Here is a 19,582-nt window from a genome sequence, read left to right as displayed (position 1 = left end):
TGTCTAGACATCTTACAGGACATGATTAGTCACTTGTATCACAAAAAAATCATATAGCCAAAATTAAAAGTTTATTTGGTAAAAAGAAAAGTGGTATTGTTCCTCTTAAGAGTGGTTAGTTAAATAGCACCAAAGTATCACTTTGATTTGTGCAGTTAAGTTTTGAACAGCAAATTGTTTGGGTTTTTTTAGCCCTCCTTGCTGTTCTTCCCCCTTCTTCCTCCTCTTCTGGGTACAGGAGGGTCTTTCTGACAACAATCACAAATCCAGCGACCTAAGAAAAGAAAGTTATCAATTATTGGGAAACTACCTTTGTTACTCATCCAGTTATGCACCTTTCACCATTCTAATATGTGTTTATCTATTTGCAGTACTTCCTTTAATGTAAACAACCAGTGCTTTTCTTTCAAATGAAAGCATATTTTCTAAAAGGTATAGAAAGCAGCATGTAAAATTCATCCTCCATTACAGACTCATTACATGTAACAGCTGCCTACACTGGTATTTATGGACCTCAAGAAGTGCCAGCACTGCTAAGGAGGTGGTTGTTAGGAAAGAACTTGACAACTGATGAGTCTGCAAGTTGTATTTTCATGTGAATGACCACGGTTTGAGGTTATGGGCAGTTAGAGTAGAAGCAAACAGCAGTTGGGAAATGTTTGCTTTTCTGCCACAGGTACAGGGTCCCATTCCCCAAACCAGGGTCAGTTATTTCAGTGCAGTCAGGCAGCATGGATTAAACTGCTAGCAGGGGTTCATCACCAAGCTTGAGCTAAACTTATTTATCAAGGGAACAAATAAAGGGTTGAACGAACAACAGAAGCATTTAACTGTTTATATTACAACAGCTGGAATCATAAAGGCTGCTTTGGTAATTTTATAGATTTGTAGGCTTATAATCCATTTTGTTTAGATTCTGTCCTTAGGTCAGCGTGAAAGTTAAGTCCGCCACAGAACCACCCGTGCTTCCCAAAATGCGAATGGACAGTGCATTTGAAGTGCTGTAGTTACAGGCAATACTGTCACTTTAGAACTTGCAGCCACTGAATGCTTATTCATGAACTAACTCACCACAGGTTTAGTATTACATGACAAACAACAGTACTACCAGTTTTTTTCTTGACACTGCCTTGAGTTGGCCAGCTGATAAGAGTGACTATGTAATTTAAAGGTACAGGCTGCCTGGCATCTATGTACTTCACTTCCAGCTTTGATGTTTAAGAAAAACTTAGAAAGGAAGGGATTTAAATAGGTGTTTACAAATATTGAGCATACTTTTAAATTTAGAAACTGAAATAACAGCACAAACACTTTATTAATGTGAAAGCTATATCCAGCAATATGCAGCAATACAGCCTCTTTACAGGTTTCTTTTAAGGGAACAGGTAATCATTCTCAGTATTCTGTGGATATGGGAAAAAAAACACCTAGTTCTGAGAGAGTCTGTTCAGATTCTGTTGTAAAAGCCAATTATGTTTCCTATACAGGAATTGCCAGGTTAAACTGTGCACAACCAAATATACAGAAATAAAGCTTATTAAAAAGATTGGGTCCTACAGTGTGAATGTTACTTACTCCTACCCTTCTCCCTTGTTTTAAACTGTACTTTCAAAAGCAATGCATATATTAATTCTTACAGAGAAAGCCCAGTACTCAGAGGATGTGGGAAGGGAACAATTAACTCTTACTGTATTACCTGAAGGGAGAGCATCAAGCCCCACACAGAAAGTGTGATAACCACGGTCACATACATCACAGAACATCATTTCTTCTTCGTGGTGAGGCTGTCCGCATATAATGCACGTTTTACACTCCATACATTGCCAAGGATAAGTCTTAATCATAGCAACAAGCTCCGGGGTCATATCAAGGCAAGAGGGGTGGCCTAGATTAAAACCAATATTATTACTTTTGTATCTGAAACAAAATGTAAAATTAGCTAGACTGTTTGCTTTTACAGATGCCGAAAGTTCAGCTCACCTCCTGGTGAGATCCCACAGTGCACGGCCCGTGCAAGTACATGTAACGTTAGATAGAGATGGAGTCGTAACCAAGGAGAGAAAAGGCAACTGAACGGTTGGTAGACAACTGTAGTACACTACGTATTTCCACAAAAAGATCTGTCAAACTCCCTTCGGAATCCGCTTAGTGTATATGCAGATACTTACCACTGTTGTCACACTGGGAGCAATGTATAAGAGCTTCAGGTTTTCCTTTCTTGTTGGACTCCTTACCCTTCAGACAAATTCCACATATAGCATTTGGAATGACCTTTGGCTGGAAGGGTAGAAGAGGGCTATAAATTCATTCCAGAAGAATTCACAGATCTAACAGGAAATGTCATATATCTCCTTAACTCTTAAAATTAATGAACTGTTATGATGTGTGACCCTTAAAACATATGACAATAATTGATGAGCAGCAGCATTGAAATACATCACAGATTACCTACATAAAATTTTACGTTTGGCACATGTAGCAAGTTATATGTAAATCAAATTGAAGAAAAAGCATGTACTCACTTTTTCCTATGAATTCATCAGCTAAGATACCCCTCAATGTAAATTAAATGTGACATAGCATTAAAAAAATTCAGTATTTCTTTTTCAATATAGAATACTTCTTCATGAATCTCCATGTAGATTTCCATTTATGGAAGAAATTAAAAACAACTTTGCATTTGCATTACATTTGTCCCCAGACATAGAGAATTAACTACAAAAGCAACAAACTTGGATTTTTGTCTGTTTTCTTTCAAAATACCCAGTTAGCTATGCTGTACACAGTTATATCTGTTTTGCCCTTCTTTTTATATCCAGTCATAATTTCTGTAAGAAATACACACCCTGGCATTTAACTACAGTTTTACATTAATAATCTTTCTTAAGTGACCATCTGGAGTGTATTTGGGGCCATGAGATCAATTTAAAAGGTAAGAGAGAAATAACAAGCTGTTACAATGAGTAACATTGATGTATGTTTTGTGTGTCCCAACCCAAGAGATGAACCAATGGAGTTGTATCCTGATGAGGACCAAGGAAGAAGTAAGGCATTACAGATTTCAGAAACATTTCGGTAGTTATATTTTTGAACTTTGACCTCTGCATCATGAAATTAGTGAGAAATGTGGTTTGAAATTACCATAGTACTCACTGATGTTAAATCCACTAGTGCCAGAGTTTTTAAAAAAATGTTGCTGCAAAGATGCAGCTACTAGAGGGAGTTCAAGGCATACCCTGTTTTCTAAGGAACTGAATGGCTCATCAGTAAAAGAGGAGAGACCCAGTCAACTACCAACCACATGTGGGGAGAAGAATGAAATTTCATTGTAAAATAAATTTTTAAAAACTGAAAGCTATATATGAAAAAAAAAAATACTGAAAACTTTTGCAATACAATGTATCTTTAAGTGTGTTTATTTCCCCATCCATTTCTTGGTAGCACCTAGCAAGGTAATTAATATCTTGACTCATGTTTTCTGAAGTTTTCAATCTGCTTTTTAAGTTAAAACATGGCTACAGTCTGCTTCAAACTGTCTGGTCTAAAGAGTTTTATTTAAGAAAACAAAACACCATACCAGATGTTTATAGGTAACTTCCTTCAAAAGATGACAGAGGCATTCGTACTTTTTTTTTTTTGCTTATTTATTTTAAAAAAGCAGAGTCAACCTGTTTTATACATAAATATAATAAAACAATAAAAGAAGTCTAACATTCACAAACGTCTCTACAAAATAATAAATATAATGGAAGCAAAACCACACATAAACTCTTTTACTGTTAACTATTCTATGTGTCCTACATGTATACATTTATACCCTGCTCCTCCCAACAAAAGTGGCACATGCTTAAACCTTGTCAGTGTGGCAGCATTTACCCTTCCGTTGTTTAGGCTACATTCTAATTTTTTTTAAATTGTGTTTTTATCTATTTCTAAGTAAACCAAACCTTTCTAGACTAGCAAGTGCACTTTTCTAATCAGAATTCTAGTTTGAGATTTGTATTTTACTGCCTTTCATGTACAGCAGCATACTCCCTTGTGCTCCAGCAAAACTAAAGTGAGCTACTTTTCAATCACTGTACCTGCGTTAGGGTATGTGCAGTTAACACACAATTCTAAAGTTAGACACTGATATAGATGCATTTATTAACAATGCTTCCATATATTCTTACTTCACTCAATTGTGTTCATTAGAAATCGTGCATGTTGGGGGGTGAGAATCACAGCCTATTAGTAATAAAGTTCCAACAGTATGGAAGTATTTTTACAAAAATGAAAATTAAAAAAAAAAGCAAGACTATTCACATTTCAAAACAGTTCAAGTTCTACCACCATAAATGGCTTTTAGAAATGTTATGAAAAAAGTCTATCAAATCCAAATGGGATGTCATAATAGCCCATCTGATTAGAGTAGATTTTACTTTCTACGTCCTCATCTTACTGGGATAAGGAAGGGAGGGAAAATTAATGGAGGGTCAAAATGATGACTGCCTGCTCTGTAAGTTTTCACTTTCATGCTGCTGTGGTGCAGGTCTCAAAGTAAGCATTCCAACTACACCATTTTTATAAGGTCCTATTCTGAATGCAAAGCGTTCCATTTTCATATACAGTGACCTGAAAAAGAAGTGTTGCAAAATATAGTTTCTCAATACATTTCAGTCTTATGTGCAAAAAATATCCTGTACTTTTAACAGTACCCTGTGTGTGCAATTGTAATAGCCAGTCCTGCAACAAAGACTCACTACTTGTAACATGACAAAATGTAAAACACATGCTAATCGTTCTTTGTTAAAGAACCGACAATAAAAATGGCTCCATATAAAATACATTATTTCTTTTACTCAAAAATAAGTCACTGGAAATGCATGAATCCTGTAAAATTCATAATGTGTCTATAACTATATATTTGCACATTGATGCCATAGCAATTATCCTTCAATTTCAACTACATATAACCAAAAGATTACTATCCTACAAAAATAGTCAAATATTAGAGAACAATACAGATCAAAAGTATTACAAAGATTGAGAATTCACAGGGACAACATTTAAAATCAGTTAAGCTTTCAGCCCGAAGTGCCTTAATGTTTAGGCACATATGGTATATCATTATCTGGTGGTTTTATATAATAACACACAACAATCTTTCTGTCCTATCAGTTAAAAGAGCTCATGTAATTGGGTTTACTGAAAGTGTTTAAATGTTCCCACAAACATGAAAGCAAATCCTCTCACCCTCCCAACATAACATCACCACCTTTTACTTATCAACAGCCTGATGGCTGATACAAGCAGGGTAGGCTGACATTGCAAAGATGTGGCACTGTAAGTTTACAGTAAAACATTTGTTACTAACACGATTCTGAAACAAGAAGTAATTGCTATGGGGATCCATTTTCAAAATGCAATGCTGTACACTACCATTATTCTTCTACAATTTGAAGTTCAGAACTTTGCAAAAAAGTTCTGCTCCACCAGTCCCCTCTCTATGCATTTGTAAGGCCATTAAATAGATTTAACTAACCGAACACTCAGGCAGCTCACAGCTAAGTTAAACTTCGTAAACCAGTGGCACACTATCTCTAATGTCAAGTTAAACAAGGCTAAAAAAATGTCAAGCTCCATTTTTGGATTTCATGTTCATGGGAATATCAGCATGCATTCTGTCTCTACAATAATTTGTAAAGTTACATATAAAAAAATATACATATGGTACCACAGTCTAAATCTCCATAGTTTGCATATTTCTTAATAAATTCCTGAAAAGAGAAAACGCAACTAGAGCTCACTATCTGTTACGAACTTGTACAGATACCGTATGCGGAGAAAATTTATCAAAGCTGTCTAATTCTTGCTGGAATTTAGCTTCTTAAGGTTAGTGTTTATTTACTGTTAACTTGGTAAACACAAACAGTAAATATTTATGAATATAAAATACAAGCCATCAACACCTCACTTTTGCTGAGACAGTTTCTCAGTATGCACAATCTTGTCACTGACAAAGATTTTCTTTTTTCTGTGTCTCTTAACAAGCATTCCTGATTGCTAAATACTAAAGCCTATCTTAATGTAGTGTTTTCCCTCTTTATGAGTCTATTCAATAGAAAATTCCTTTCAGCAGAACAGGACTAGGAAATAATGTGCTTTGAAAGTGTTATATACAGATCCTCTCTTAGTATGCAGAATAATTACAAAAAATGCATGTCAATACCCATTTCTTTGGAGAAGTATTTTTATCTTACTATTATTTTTTATCTTAAATTCTGAAATTATTACGCAGTAACACTGATGATTTGGGTTTTAGGTTTGGCAATCCCTGCTTGACAGCTGAAATGCCTTAATAACCTCATCGAGTTTTCAGCTTGGATAAAAGCATATCGCCCACAAATGTTTCTACATAGTATGAACTACATAAAAAGCTATTCTCCATAAATTGTTGAAATGGTTACATAGTGTTGCCTATACAACTGTAGTAAGCTTCTTGCCTTCCATCCTGTGCATTGTTAATCTCAGGATGAAAGGCTGTATTTAAGATGAATATCATAACAATATGTTCAGCCACACAGCTGCACTTTACAGCACTGATCTCTGGATATGCTGCCATACTGAACAGTAGAAAAAAATAACGGATACTGAATGCTAGTTTTGAACTGGTAAGTCATTCTCACTGCTACGTTAAGGCAGACGGAAAACTGCAGAGTTCCAATGATAAACCCACAATGGACTTTTCTGGTGTTACTGACTGGGAATCTGGAAGTTAACAGAAATAGAGGCCACTGTATTGCTAGAGTAAAGGAAAGCCCCACGTGAAATTAAAGCAAAAAGGAAGTAAGGAAGCAAACAGATGGAGCGCACAACAGGAGAGCAGCTAGTGAAGTACAGCAAGCAGAAGTTCCATATTATTGAATAAAACCAAATATTTCAGGGAGAGGCTCATCAAGAAAGAAGTTCAGTCAGGGGCTCTTTTCTTCTGCCTTGTACCCAGGAACTGATTTGGATAATACAGAACGTTTGGAACCATCTTTTCTTGGAGTAGCACTTTTGTCTCTTGTTTTTTGTCTTCCCTGAAAAGAATCCTCCTGGTTGTCTGTGGCGCAATCACCTTCAGATACATTGCCAGACGAATTGTCCTATAATAAAAATACCATAGCTATATTTTTTATTTTTTTGGGTAGACAGACAAGTCTTTCCTATGCCTTAGAGCCAACTGAGAAGGATACGTTTTTCCTTCTGCAAAAGCATGGAGTACAACACAATGTAGATTATGAGCAAAGATGTTCTAGATTATTTTTTCTCATGCTAAGACACTGGCATTAGCAAAAGTACTCATGTCTTGCAATTGGTTTTGACACCAGAATGGGGAGCATAACAGTGTAATTCTTTGAACCATTTTCCTTCAAAAGTCAGCAAGAAATCCACTATATGCAAGATGTTTACAAAATAAAGGGCCAGCAAAAAGTTTAAAGTGCCCTTGCCATGCTTTTAAAGTGTATTACAAGATAGCACTGCCTTGAATTAAACATGTGAAGGTTTTTTTTTTTTTCTGCCACCCTCATCTGTTACTTTCACCAGGAACAATCTAAATATTTCATTTGGATTGCAGCACAAGAATGCCAAAGGCAAAACACGCTTTGGTATTTAATACAGTACTAAACAACATAATTTATGCTGCAGTTATATCCCCCATTTTGAGGAATGGGGAGACTGGAAAGCAGGGAAGAGGTTCAAAGAGGGTGAGATTGATATAAGCATAATTAAGAGCAGCAGCACAAGATTTTTCCCAGGAAAGTGTTAATTAGGGCCTTCAAAAAGCTCCAGAATAAAGCAGTATGATTAAACATATTTATTACAACAAAAACAAAAAGGCCAAATAACAACGGTGCCCTACAGTAAAAGGCACTCTGTACAAACATAGTAGTAATCAGACTATGCCCCAGGGCCTAAAATCAAAACAGACAAAACAGACACAGGCAAAGGAGGAATGTAACACAAAAGTAATACAAACCGTGACAAAAAGAAATTGTATATTTCACTGTTTTTTTAGGGCCATGGTTATTTAGGAAAGGTTCATTAAAACACTGGAACAGGAAAATTGCTACCTGACTCCAGCAATGGGGAGGTCCTAAAGGAAAAAGCATAAAACATATTGTAGGACTCACCAGGGAGATCTGACTAATGGTAGGTAGCCCAAAACTGCAGAAAAAAAGGCCTGACAACTGCCCACCTTTGTGTTCAACAGGTATTTTTCCTGAACACTATGCTCCAACGACTAGCAAAGAACCTCTACTCCCATAGTCAAACCCACTTCACAGGAGCCTCATTTTTTATTTTCCCTACACTTTTCCAACACAAGGACAACATTTTCCATTTTGCATTCTGCCACCAAAATGACTTCTAAACTTCTGTGGAAAATGAAAGGATAGTCTGCTTGGTCTAGTTATTTTACCATTAATGGGAATGGAAGTCAGTGAAAAGTGAACTGAGAAGAAATGCTTAAAGATCAACTGTAAAAAAATGGACTATGATTACACCAAAGTCTTAGGTTCATATTTAGTATGCTAAGTTTATATGCTGGCTTTCCGCCCCCCACCCCTCAAAAACTGCAAGCAGAAAGGGTGTACAAACAGCTATCTCTCCCTTGTTAGAGTACAAGCTGACACCTTCCTTTATTCTTCAGTTATGAGTATCTTATGACTATCCAAACCAAATAAATGTTTATCTGGCCAAATTTAGCATTATATATACCCGCATTCTAACATGTCTGTCAATTGAACTAGAAACTGTTAAATGCACCTGTGATTTTACATTCCATTTCTCTTAAGCTTCTGGAAAGTGGTTGTCACCAACATACTAACTACACCAGTATGCCACTGGTTCACTTTTACTTGGACAGCTCATCTGAAGCTCAAATGCTCTTGAGCTACTACTATGAAGGTAGGTATGTGAAAGTTTCCCTTAACTTCCAGTAACAGGTAATTTTCCATTTGCATAAATGGACTGTAAACATCTTTTTAAAGATGTATTGTAAAGCAAAAAATCAGCACTTTTTACTTTAAATTGTAATTAAGTAACTATTTCTGTACTGAGTACTTTGTGCTTCACCACAAGAAGAAAAAGTTATCAGACTATCAACGTCTTTGCTTCAGTGGTAAGAATCTGCAGGACTTAAATAGCAAAATATGCTGCAATCTGAACTACAATGTTCATTCCCCTCAGAAATGCTAGCAGCTTCGCCCTGGGGAAAAGGGCATAACTAAGAGCTGCAAGGTAACAAAGATTCTTGAAATTTCTTTAAAACGAAGGAAGAAAGGGCCTGAGATTCCAAGTATTGGTTTAATTTACTTTAAAATGGAGCAAAATGGAAAGCCAGAGAGCAATGTTATAAAATAAATAGAAGTACTAAAAAAGGGAATATTTTTAGTCTATGATTCTCCTTCATTTTGCAAATGCTAAAGATTCTACAAAGAAATTATTGAAACTAACAAAAGTGAAGGCAAAGGATTTTTTTGTTGAAGAATACTTTTAATTTGTCTCACCGAATTGCCTTTGGTTTTCCGTTTTTCATCACCTCGCCCTTCCTCTGCATCATCTGAATCTCCATCACTGTCTAACGCAGGTAGCTCTGGATCCAAAGGAGGTTCATAAAGAGCTGTGTTTAACGGCAGGTAACGAAGTTCATCTGGAGAGTATCTTAAGTTTTTAAAAAAAAAAAAAAAATTAATCCATGTGTACTTCATGCATAAATATTAAGTAACACAGCATATACGGACTTCAATGACAAAGAGTAAGAAAAGCTGCTTTTTTCCAGGAAGCCGCATAAGAACATGAAGCTCTGAAAACACAGGAAACATATTAATTTATCCTCACAAATGTAATACCATCTAGGACTTGTCATCTTTGCATAGCTGATATTTGTGGAACACAGGAAGAGTATATTTGCAATGTTCCAAACTTACATCATCATAAAAGGCCACTTGAACCTCTAATCAATCCAGGTTACTATGTCCAGCAGACTATACTTTGTTTATAAACATACAGTATCCACGTAGCATGTGTACAACAATTCTAATCCAGGGCACGCAAAAAGCAAGGGTACAAAGCAAAGCAAGTAAAGATTATAGCTGTATGTCTGAGTTACTTGGTCACTGAAGAACGAAAAATGCAAATAAAAATGTAATTTCAGAAGAATGTGAAGATCTAATCACATTGCTTATAGCTAGATACAGCTTAACATGTGTAATCCACCTTTTTTTACCTGAAATACTAAGAAAAAAGTGAAAGTCCTCTACTATCAAGGACAAGAATTGTAAGAGGTACGATATTATTTTGATGCCTGTTTTGAAAGGTTATGTCCTCCATTAAGAAGGACAAGCAGCTTCCCTTGCAGCCAAGCGCAAAACAAAGAAGATATCTAATAATTAAATTAATTTAATAAAATTCAAGTCCTTCAAGAATGCCCTGTAACATGCAAATTTGGGATGGGCTGTACACACACGTATTGGAATGAGCAAGGCATATGCAGATGAAGAGCTTCTTTAAAGAAAACCACATTTATAGGATGAGCATTTCCCTGTTGTACAGTTGGTAAGACTTAGGCAAAAATTTTCAAATCAGTATGTGTTTGTGAAATGGGAACATGCCACCAGTAGAGTCCTAAATTTGTGTAGACAGTCAAGTACACATTTGTCATAAAATACAAAGATCCAACTACTAACACCTTTTCCTCTGACTCACAAATGCAACATTAAACTTGGCCCACAAGACCAGTTGTGGGTTTTTTTTAAGTTAAAAACTTTCTAAAAATTTTTAAAAGGACAGTAAGACTGTCACATAGAAAACATCTGATGACAAGCCAGCATTACAACATTCTGATACAGCAACATTAATCTCAGCACACACACAGAGGCGAATGATAAGTAAACACATGCAAGGAGCAAGAGTGAAATCAGTGTCTCCACCTACCACAGCAAGTATCTGAGCAGGCCACATCTCAGGCATCGCAATACGTCAGCAGAGACAATAACTCTTGCAGCCAGTAATGTTTTGTTGACAAAAGCTGTCATGCTATGCATCTATTAGACTAGCAAGTGTCTCAAGCAAAAAATTAATTCAAAACCTTATAGTCAGTACACTGACATATTTTCCATCTGCTAGATGTAGAGAAAACAGATCAGTGCAACAGAATCTGCAGTTAGGATGCTTATAAAATACCTTTTGTAGTACTCCTGGAACTGGCCGGGTATGAGAGCCACTGGATAAGGACTAACCTTTGTTCTCTCTGTAGGCAAGATTTTGTATTTTCCTTGAGGCACCTGGATAATCTGTATTGTTTAATGCAAAACAATGAAGTTTTCATTTCAAATACAAAATTTTGAATCTTCCTTACCCTCTAACCTGCCCCTCCCCCCCCCCCCCAATTTATTTTAACTAGCCAGACTCTCCCTTTTATTGAGTTGTAACAGCTACGCAAGTTCTCCTGTGGGGAATCCAATTTGCTAAAATGGTAAGAAATACCACCCACAACACAGTGTTACGGATTAAGTCCGATCAGTAGCTGTCTAGTAAGCAAAACAAATATTACTTCCAACAGTGTATTATGCAAAATCATTTAAAAAAAATCACACCTAACAACTAAAACAGTAAACATTAACTTCTGTGACTAGCATCTTTAGCATGAATTATCATTGCTATGCCATATTGGTAGCAGGTAGCAAGAATATGCCCATCTAATCCTGAAACCACAGTGTAGTCTCAAAAAATCCCATTAAAATGCACATAAATGGAAAGGAGAAGCTTACACGGAAGTCTTCTTTCCCTTAGAGAAATAAAAGAAAAAAAACAACAAAACCCCAACCCTGTCCATTATCTTGTCTCTAACATGGGGCAATATCAGAAAAATGTTAACTTTCCTTAATAGATTGTCACATAGTAATTCGCATAGAGAAAATTTTTGCTCTACTGTCTCCATACAACCAGAACAGTCCTGCTCCAAAATGCCAGCTAATATTTTTTTTAAGTCAGACAGAGAAGCATGAAATATATCTAATACAAAAACAGTGTTATACCTAACAAAAACAAGGGTATAAAATTGACAGGCAGCACTCTTTTAGAGGACAGCTTACTTTTCAACTTCAGGTATTGTTCAGGCAAAATTTTGGAAGTATTCCAAAAAAGACTTAGCCATTTATATCATTAGACACAATAGCAACAGAAGCTTTTTAGTAAGCTAAACATCCCTCTTAATTTTAATCGTCAGGCTAAAGGCAAGACCACAAAGTAACACTGAAATTTCTAAAGCTTCCTGGGACAAGTATTTTCAAGTTAAAAGTGTTCACATTAAATATACTTGAGATTATTATTTTAGCAGCATTACCCATTTAACAGCAAAATGGTTTAAGACCCTACGTGACTGAAACAAAAGAAATCAAAAGCCTAGATACTAAAATAGTTAAAATGGTACCATGGTCAACTTTACTAAAACAAGCAAGTAGCTACCTATTGACATTGATAAGAAATGGAAATGTGCCTACATGTGTTTGTAAATCAAAGTAGGCTCTTCTTTCTTCCATCCGCTCTCGGTTTAAATTACTGTTGAATTCTGCAGCTTTCTTGGCAGCTTTTTTAATATATTCTGGAACTTTACTGGCTTCTACTTTCTGTGTGTTCTGCTGCTGCATTTGCTAGAATAAAAATGATTTTATTAGTTCACATAGATTTCACTATCAGTTTGAGAACAGCCTTTTCTTATACTCCATGTTACAGATCTGGTTCACTTAACATATGCTAGTGACTTACAGAGTACTCTTTATAATGATCTGTTATTCGCTGACGTTCTTTCTCTTGCAGTATAACAGAATACTCAGCATGTTTGGCAGGGTATTCTTTAATCATAAGATCAATTACTTCATCGCTACGCAAAGCTGTTAGACCTAAAATAGATAAAAGTAATAATGATGTTACCTGGCAAAACTAACTGTAGGTTATTTTTATCCCACAACTCCCGATTTTCGGTAGCTAAAGACAATAACCTGCTGTGCACAATGCTCTTCTCTCTCAAGGAGTGAAACTTGTGCCATTTAGCTTTCAAGGCTGACCAGGAATTTGCCTCTAGCCAAGGAGGTAAGGCTCGTTTCTTTTCTTGTTACACCTACAGACCCCTTCACAATGATGCAGCCACCTACTAAACTTCCCTATGAGACAGAACCTCTGTTCTAAGTGGGACCTGGTCAACTGTTAGTTTCAGTTTCCAATATTGGTGAAGTGCTAGTTTCATTAACTTGCAGAACCATAACTGAAATTACGATGTTTACACAACCTCTTCTATACAAATCAATGAAGAAACACTACGAGGGCAATTCAGAGCAGCAAACCACACAGACTCCTGACTCCTAATTAAAGCATTTGAAGTTCAGAAGCTGGAATGCCTCAGTTTGCAGCTACAAAGCAGAACTCCTCCTTTAGAGGTTCCAACACAACTAATCTCCAACCACTGACAACAGAATGGAGGTTGACTTATGTTACTACCACTGATTAGAAATACAACCTTAAAAAATTAGGATAGCTAACTCAGCACATATCTCTACTGGATAAATAAGGCAGAATATAGCATTTTGCTTCTACTGATAAAAAGAAGACACTGTTCTCTCCCGCATATTTAAGTAGAAAAACAAACAAGCAAACAAAAAATTAAAGAGAGCTGGAAGGTGGGAAATAAAGGTGGTATACCAAACACTGTCAGTATACAAAATGAAACTATGTTTTTACAGCCCCAAGATATACAGAAAAACATGCAAGCGGCACCATTTAATCTCTAATATGCTTCAAGTCACATGTATTAGCAGAGGAAGAGAAAAACACTTCAAGCTCTCTCAACATAAGTCGCAATGATATAATTCCATTTCAAGTACACTGAAGTGCTTTAATACACACCTTTCTAACTTCCAAAACGTAAGCTGAACCATGATACACTACGGTTTGCTGAACTCCAACTTACTCAATAGAACAAGACTGACGTACTTTTTAATTTGAAAAATTATGGTGTTCTCCTTTCTAGGGGGAGAAAAGGGTTCTAAAAGTTAATTTACAACATAGAATGGATTTTGCTAAGTAACTAGAATAGATTCAATTTTTTTTTTAATCATAAATCTTGAATAGTGATACCTCATGGCAAATTTACACAAATATTAAACCAGTTTTCATTTTGGAATTTACTTTTTGAGTGATACAATTACTCTCTATCAAACTGAATCATATTTTCAGTATGTCATATTTCTAATATTGTAACAAAGACTTCAACAATTTGTTTTCTTACCTAGTGTGCACTGTGTCTCTGTGATAACATTTAGTTCTCTGAGGTAGAGTTTCTCCTTATGAGACAGATCTCGTCTTTCTAAATCTCCAAAGAAAACAAAAAACAGCAATAAAAATGTGTGTCGTTACTCAAACTCCCCCGTAAACAGTGCCAAAGTATTCTGACAACTTTATTTCCAGGCAGCGAGAGTCTGTATTATACTACTATTCCTACAAACAAAATAATTTTAAACATTAATTTTAAATTTACTATACACTGTAGGGACACGGTCAACTTTCCTGAGTACCCTGCCTGTAGTTACGATTTACAGAAATACTGAAGAAACCTGACATATGAGCATGGATGCAGAAAACACTATCAAGCACTGAAGGTATATTCCTTTTTTTTTTTTTTTCTTTTAAAATGCCTTTAAAAAATAAATTCCATGACAGAAGAATCAGACTTGACAATTCTTAATAATGAAGGCTCAAATCCTAGAACATCCCCAATTAATTTTTTAAAATTCTTCCACAGCGTAGAAACGTTGCCACAGCTCAGGAAAAAGAACATAGACATATCGCTATATAGTAGGAAATCACGAACAAAATGCTTCAAAATAAAATTGAGGTCAGTTTTCCAATGTTACTTGCTGATCTAAGCCCCATATCAGACTTGTTCACAGATTTTCAGTGGCAATACCAAAAAGTCTTAAACTACTTTGAAAACCATAAGATACATTTTCCATATGCCAGTAACAAAAACAGAGAGTACAACATACATAACTCAGATCTGCTTTTGCCATGGTCTCTTTTTTTTAATCAGTTGGCTCACGCTATAGTCAAAGAGATACAGATTGCATCCAAACTGTATAAAGACCAAGATTTTTAGAAAAATAAAACAACAAACAACTTTTAGAAATAAATACCTGGATATTTTCTTTTAAATGATGTCACACCCAAATATTCACTGACTTGCTCCTGAAGCATATAGTACTCTCCCGTTTCATCGGGTGGCCACTTGTATTCTATCAAGTTTTCAGCAGGAAAATAGCTGTATCTAAGACCAATGTTAGAACAAATCAAAGAACCTTTAAAAGGGGTACTTACGTTTTGAGAAATTCAATAATTTAATTGATTAATTAAATTATTTAGATCAATGAGCATCTACGAAGCTGGACCAGTACTTTAGAATGCATCCTGTTAACCCATTTCAAAATCACTTTGTTACACCCCACTTCACATATATTTCTCCAAAGCACCATTCATCAATATGCTGAAGGACAAAACATGAAGAAAGGGATACCCATGATACCAGACAGGACACAAGGAAAAGAAGGTCCTACAGTGTTAAAATTCATCCAAAAAATCTGTAATGTTATAAAACCACATAAGCTGTGCTTCTGATTGTAAATTAGATGCAGCACATTTTGTGTTGTTATAAAAGAAAACGTCTTAAAATATGCTGCGAAAAAAAGACAGCTAGCTACTCACAGGTCATGGCCTCAATTTAGAAAGATATATGAAGAATATACAACCAAAGAAAGAAAAGCTAATATTGAAGCATATTGAACAATGCAATTAGACTAGCAATAAAAAAGTGGAAATTGTAAAAAATGGTATTACCCGAGGTCCTGACTAGAAGTTTCACAGCTCCGAGAACTGTCCCCTGAGCCCATACGTCGTCTTTTGGATGGCTGGCTGCCATCATTGGAATTTTCTTCTGTGTCATCCTGAAACAGAAATGCAGAGAAATATTTAAAAAATTAAGAGTATTCAGCAGATAACATAAAGCATAAAAAAATATTGCAAGGCAATCCACAGTTTAAGAATACTTGAACTACTGAGCTATTTAATAACACTCTTTACAAACAACTCATAGAACAGTTTCCACAGCAAACTATTATTTGCTGTAAACTAGCCGCATGACACATAGTGGCACAGATGGAGAATTTAGTTGTTTCTTACCTGTTGCATAGGTGAAGCACTGAAAAGACAGAGCTGTGGCTCTGACCACCAATTTCATCGTTCTTGATGTAAACTACCTACAGCATCAGCATGGCCAGACAGCTGTAAGGACCCAGCAAACTTCCCTCACCAGTGGCAGTCAGAGACAAGAGTAATTCACTTACTCAGGCTATCTCTCAAAAGCAACAGCAACGGCAGAGCAAAAAACACCAAGCCCTTGCTAAAAGCTGATGCTTATAAAATCAAGGGAAATACTACCTACTACCAAATGCAACACAGGAGTTTCCAGACATACAGTTTAAAATAAAAGGAATGGTATATAGCTTACAAAATATATGATTATGGCAAGTGGCAAAGACTTTTGTGGGAGGGGAAAAAAAAAAAAAGAGAGAAAACTGAAGTTGTATAGCAACAGATACAGAGACAAATTTCGTTTTCAGAACAAAGCTATTACAAGGAAACATTAAGAAGTTAACTTACAGGTGTCACTATTCAGATTTCATAGGATCTAAATAAAGAAAGGGAATGAAGGGTGAAGAAAAAATTTAAAAAATAGAGTTCTGTAAAATCTAGGAGACCAATAATTCCATTTGCCTTCTTGTCCTTTTCACTGCTTTGTTGTCTAATAATGCTATATAAGTCCTACCTAGTGCTCAGTATCAACAACTCTCAAAGTGTTCAGTGATCAGCCTTGCATGATTACAACTGATAAACAGAAGGCAGATGTGTTCAAGTGAATCACCTATTGTGAACATCAGTAGAGGCAAGAACAAGATAGTTCTTTAAGTAACCAAAATCCTAAAGTGAAGTAGTATGGAAGAATCATGTTTCGTAACTTTTGTGAAAAGTTTAAGAATTAAACCTGTCAGAAATAAACAGATCAAGCCCACAACTATACTCATGTAGTAGATAACAATAAGAACAACTATTAAGGTAATGTGGCCTTAGCTAATATAACCTTAGCTGATGTTTTTCATTCTAGTACGCTTCATGTATCACATGACCATGTATATCCTTTAAAAAGATTCCAGCAAATGAGAACGCATTACTTTTGTTATGCATCATTTCACAGTACTATAAACAAGACAAGCCATAGGGAAAAAACATTAGTCTCCTGTATTTTTTGTTTATTTCATGTTTTTCACAATTCTTTACATTTTTTCTTTCTTGTGCAGTAGTACCTTTCATACCATGGAACAAAAACTTAAAAGTAAAACTTAATGAAACCATGCTTTCTTAATGCAGCTATACTTAAAGAAGCAGGTAAGTAGCTAGTCTCCACTAGTATTACTAATAATACTATTTCCTAGTATTTCTGAGAAAACCACGTATAAACTTTATTAGACAAACCAAGTAGCAGTCCCAAATCAAACCAATATTGCACTATTTTGTGACAGCTGTGTCATAGCTATGTCTGTGTAGTTCATTCCTACTTCCCACATAGAACAATAATGCACTCCAAACCTGTTTAACTATTAGACAAAAACATGAACAGGGCCAAGCCCATGCTTTGCTACACCACAGCTACAACGAGACTTCAAAACATTTTTAAAAGATAGATCTCAATCTGACAGTTAAGAGGAAGTGCTTTGCATCAGTTTCTCCTTTTGCTTTGAAATTTTCTTTTATTCAATTCGATATCATTAAAAATATGAGCACCCATACCACAGGAGAGATAAATGTCCTCTATTTCCATCTCTGCTTTCCTATTTGCTGAAAACTTCAGCAAATTCAGTCACAGGCTCACAGACTAAAACACTCCAGGAAAAGGTTATATTAACGAATTCCTGGTACGTCTATCGACTACAAAATCGATGTATCAATCCTCTACTAAGCAATCGGAAAGCCTGAATTACCAAGACGTCTTCAAAAAGTAACTGCCGATCTGCAGCCGAGCGCGGCTGCAGAAACAAGAGCCAAGTACTTGGTGCTACAAGCCCAAGGAGTTCCCGGGAAGAGTGGGCACTACTTAGCAGGCCTACGCAGAACAGCCTGCGACTATACCCAAACTTTGCCGGGTGCGACGCTGAGGCGCTGCCAGCGGTGCCGAACGAGCCCCCACGCCGCAGCCGGGAAGTCGCGTAAGGACTTTTCGGGAGGAGGACAGCCCGGGCACCCCGAGGAGCCTCCTTCCCCCAGCCCCGGACACGCACTCGAACTTCCGCCCGGGGCGGCGGAGGGCGCCAAAGCTCAACAAGAGGCCGCCCGGATCCCCTGGGAAGTGTGAAGGGAGCCTTGGGGACAGGGGGGTCACGGCGCCCACGCCGGGGAGCCGGGCGAGGCCTCCCGCCGCTGCGGCTGTTGCGTCGCAGCCCCGGGCCGCCGCGCTGGGCCCGCAGTTCCGCGGCCGCCGCCCGCTCTCACCTTCAAGGACTGGGCGCCGGGCGTGGCCGGGTCGCTGTCGCAGAGGCGCGGGGACAGGACGGCCGCCATGACCGCCGCGGGGGCCGCCGCCGGCTGGGCGAGGAGAAGCGCCGCCGCCGCGCGACCCGGCCTCGCGCCGCGCCCGGCTCCGCCCCCCCTTCCCCTGCGGGGGGTGGCAACGGCCCCTACCGGCCAGCTCGCGCACGAGCGCGGCGGCTCGCGCAGCTCCTGCTCCGCCCCCCTCCGGGCAGCCCGCGGCGACCCCGGCCCGCGTCTCCGGACGGGCACCCGGCCCGCCCCGCCGCTGCCAACTACGCCGCCGCGGGGGCCCAACGCCGGGGCCCCGCTGCCGCTGCTGCTGCCGCCGCCGCCGCGCCCTCCTCCTCCTCCTGCCGCCGCTCGGGCGGCCGCGCGGCCCGTCCGCGAGCGCGGAGCCGAGCCGCCGCGGTAGCGCTTGGGCAGCAGCGCGGGGCGGAGGGGCAGCATCCCCCCGCGGTGGTTAGCGTCGAACGCCGCCGCCGCTGACCAGCGCGGGAGCTGGCACCCAGCAGGGCTGAGCTGCTCCGCCGCCAGGCTCCCGTCTCCGGGAACGTCAGCCGGGGACGAGCTACGTTTGTGAACCATCAGCCCCCGCAGGAGGGGTGTACGGGGGGCGGGGGGCGCACTCGGAGGAGCCGGCACGAGCGCGCTCGCCCCTGCGAGGGGGGCGCTTGAAGCCAGCCCCGCCGCTGCGCGGAAGCGCCGAGCCAGCTGCGCGCCGAAGGCGCCGCGCACCACGTCCCGCTCCCGCCGCTAAGGCCGGGCTGAGGCGGAGCATGGTCCTCCCCGGCACGAGAGACCCTCGTCCCGCCGGCGCCGGGGCGGCGCGCGCGCCCGCTCGCACGCGCGCAGCCGGGCTCCGTGGCCGCGCACGGCCCCCGCTCCGGCGAACAAAGCGCTGAGCCGCTCCCCGGCGGGAGTCCCG

The 19,582-nt window shown here is 38.8% G+C and overlaps 1 protein-coding gene across 4 annotated transcripts; it reads right to left on the bottom strand.

Annotated features, from left to right (window-relative positions):
* Positions 1-49: 49 nt before the first annotated feature.
* On the bottom strand, positions 50-19,242 carry PHF10 (PHD finger protein 10; the record flags this gene model as incomplete). 4 transcript variants are annotated; one of them, XM_082048024.1, is made up of 12 exons in its annotated part: positions 50-274; positions 1,697-1,885; positions 2,169-2,277; positions 6,975-7,130; positions 9,537-9,690; positions 11,212-11,321; positions 12,531-12,680; positions 12,796-12,929; positions 14,312-14,389; positions 15,216-15,346; positions 15,913-16,019; positions 18,619-18,794. In XM_082048024.1, 12 exons carry the CDS (start codon positions 18,685-18,687, stop codon positions 189-191), a joined length of 1,473 nt encoding a protein of 490 aa, XP_081904150.1. In that variant the 3' UTR covers positions 50-188. The 4 variants fall into 4 exon arrangements, with proteins under 4 accessions (XP_081904150.1, XP_081904149.1, XP_081904147.1 ...); XM_082048023.1 differs by having other exon boundaries at positions 14,312-14,395; positions 18,619-18,793; XM_082048021.1 differs by lacking the exon at positions 6,975-7,130 and having other exon boundaries at positions 14,312-14,395; positions 18,619-19,242.
* Positions 19,243-19,582: the final 340 nt, after the last annotated feature.

Source organism: Streptopelia decaocto, assembly GCF_964273445.1.
Source record: "Streptopelia decaocto genome assembly, chromosome: 3".
Classification (NCBI taxonomy): Eukaryota; Metazoa; Chordata; class Aves; order Columbiformes; family Columbidae; genus Streptopelia; species Streptopelia decaocto.
Note: the sequence above shows the minus strand (reverse complement) of the source record. Positions and strands in the feature narration are given on the sequence as shown.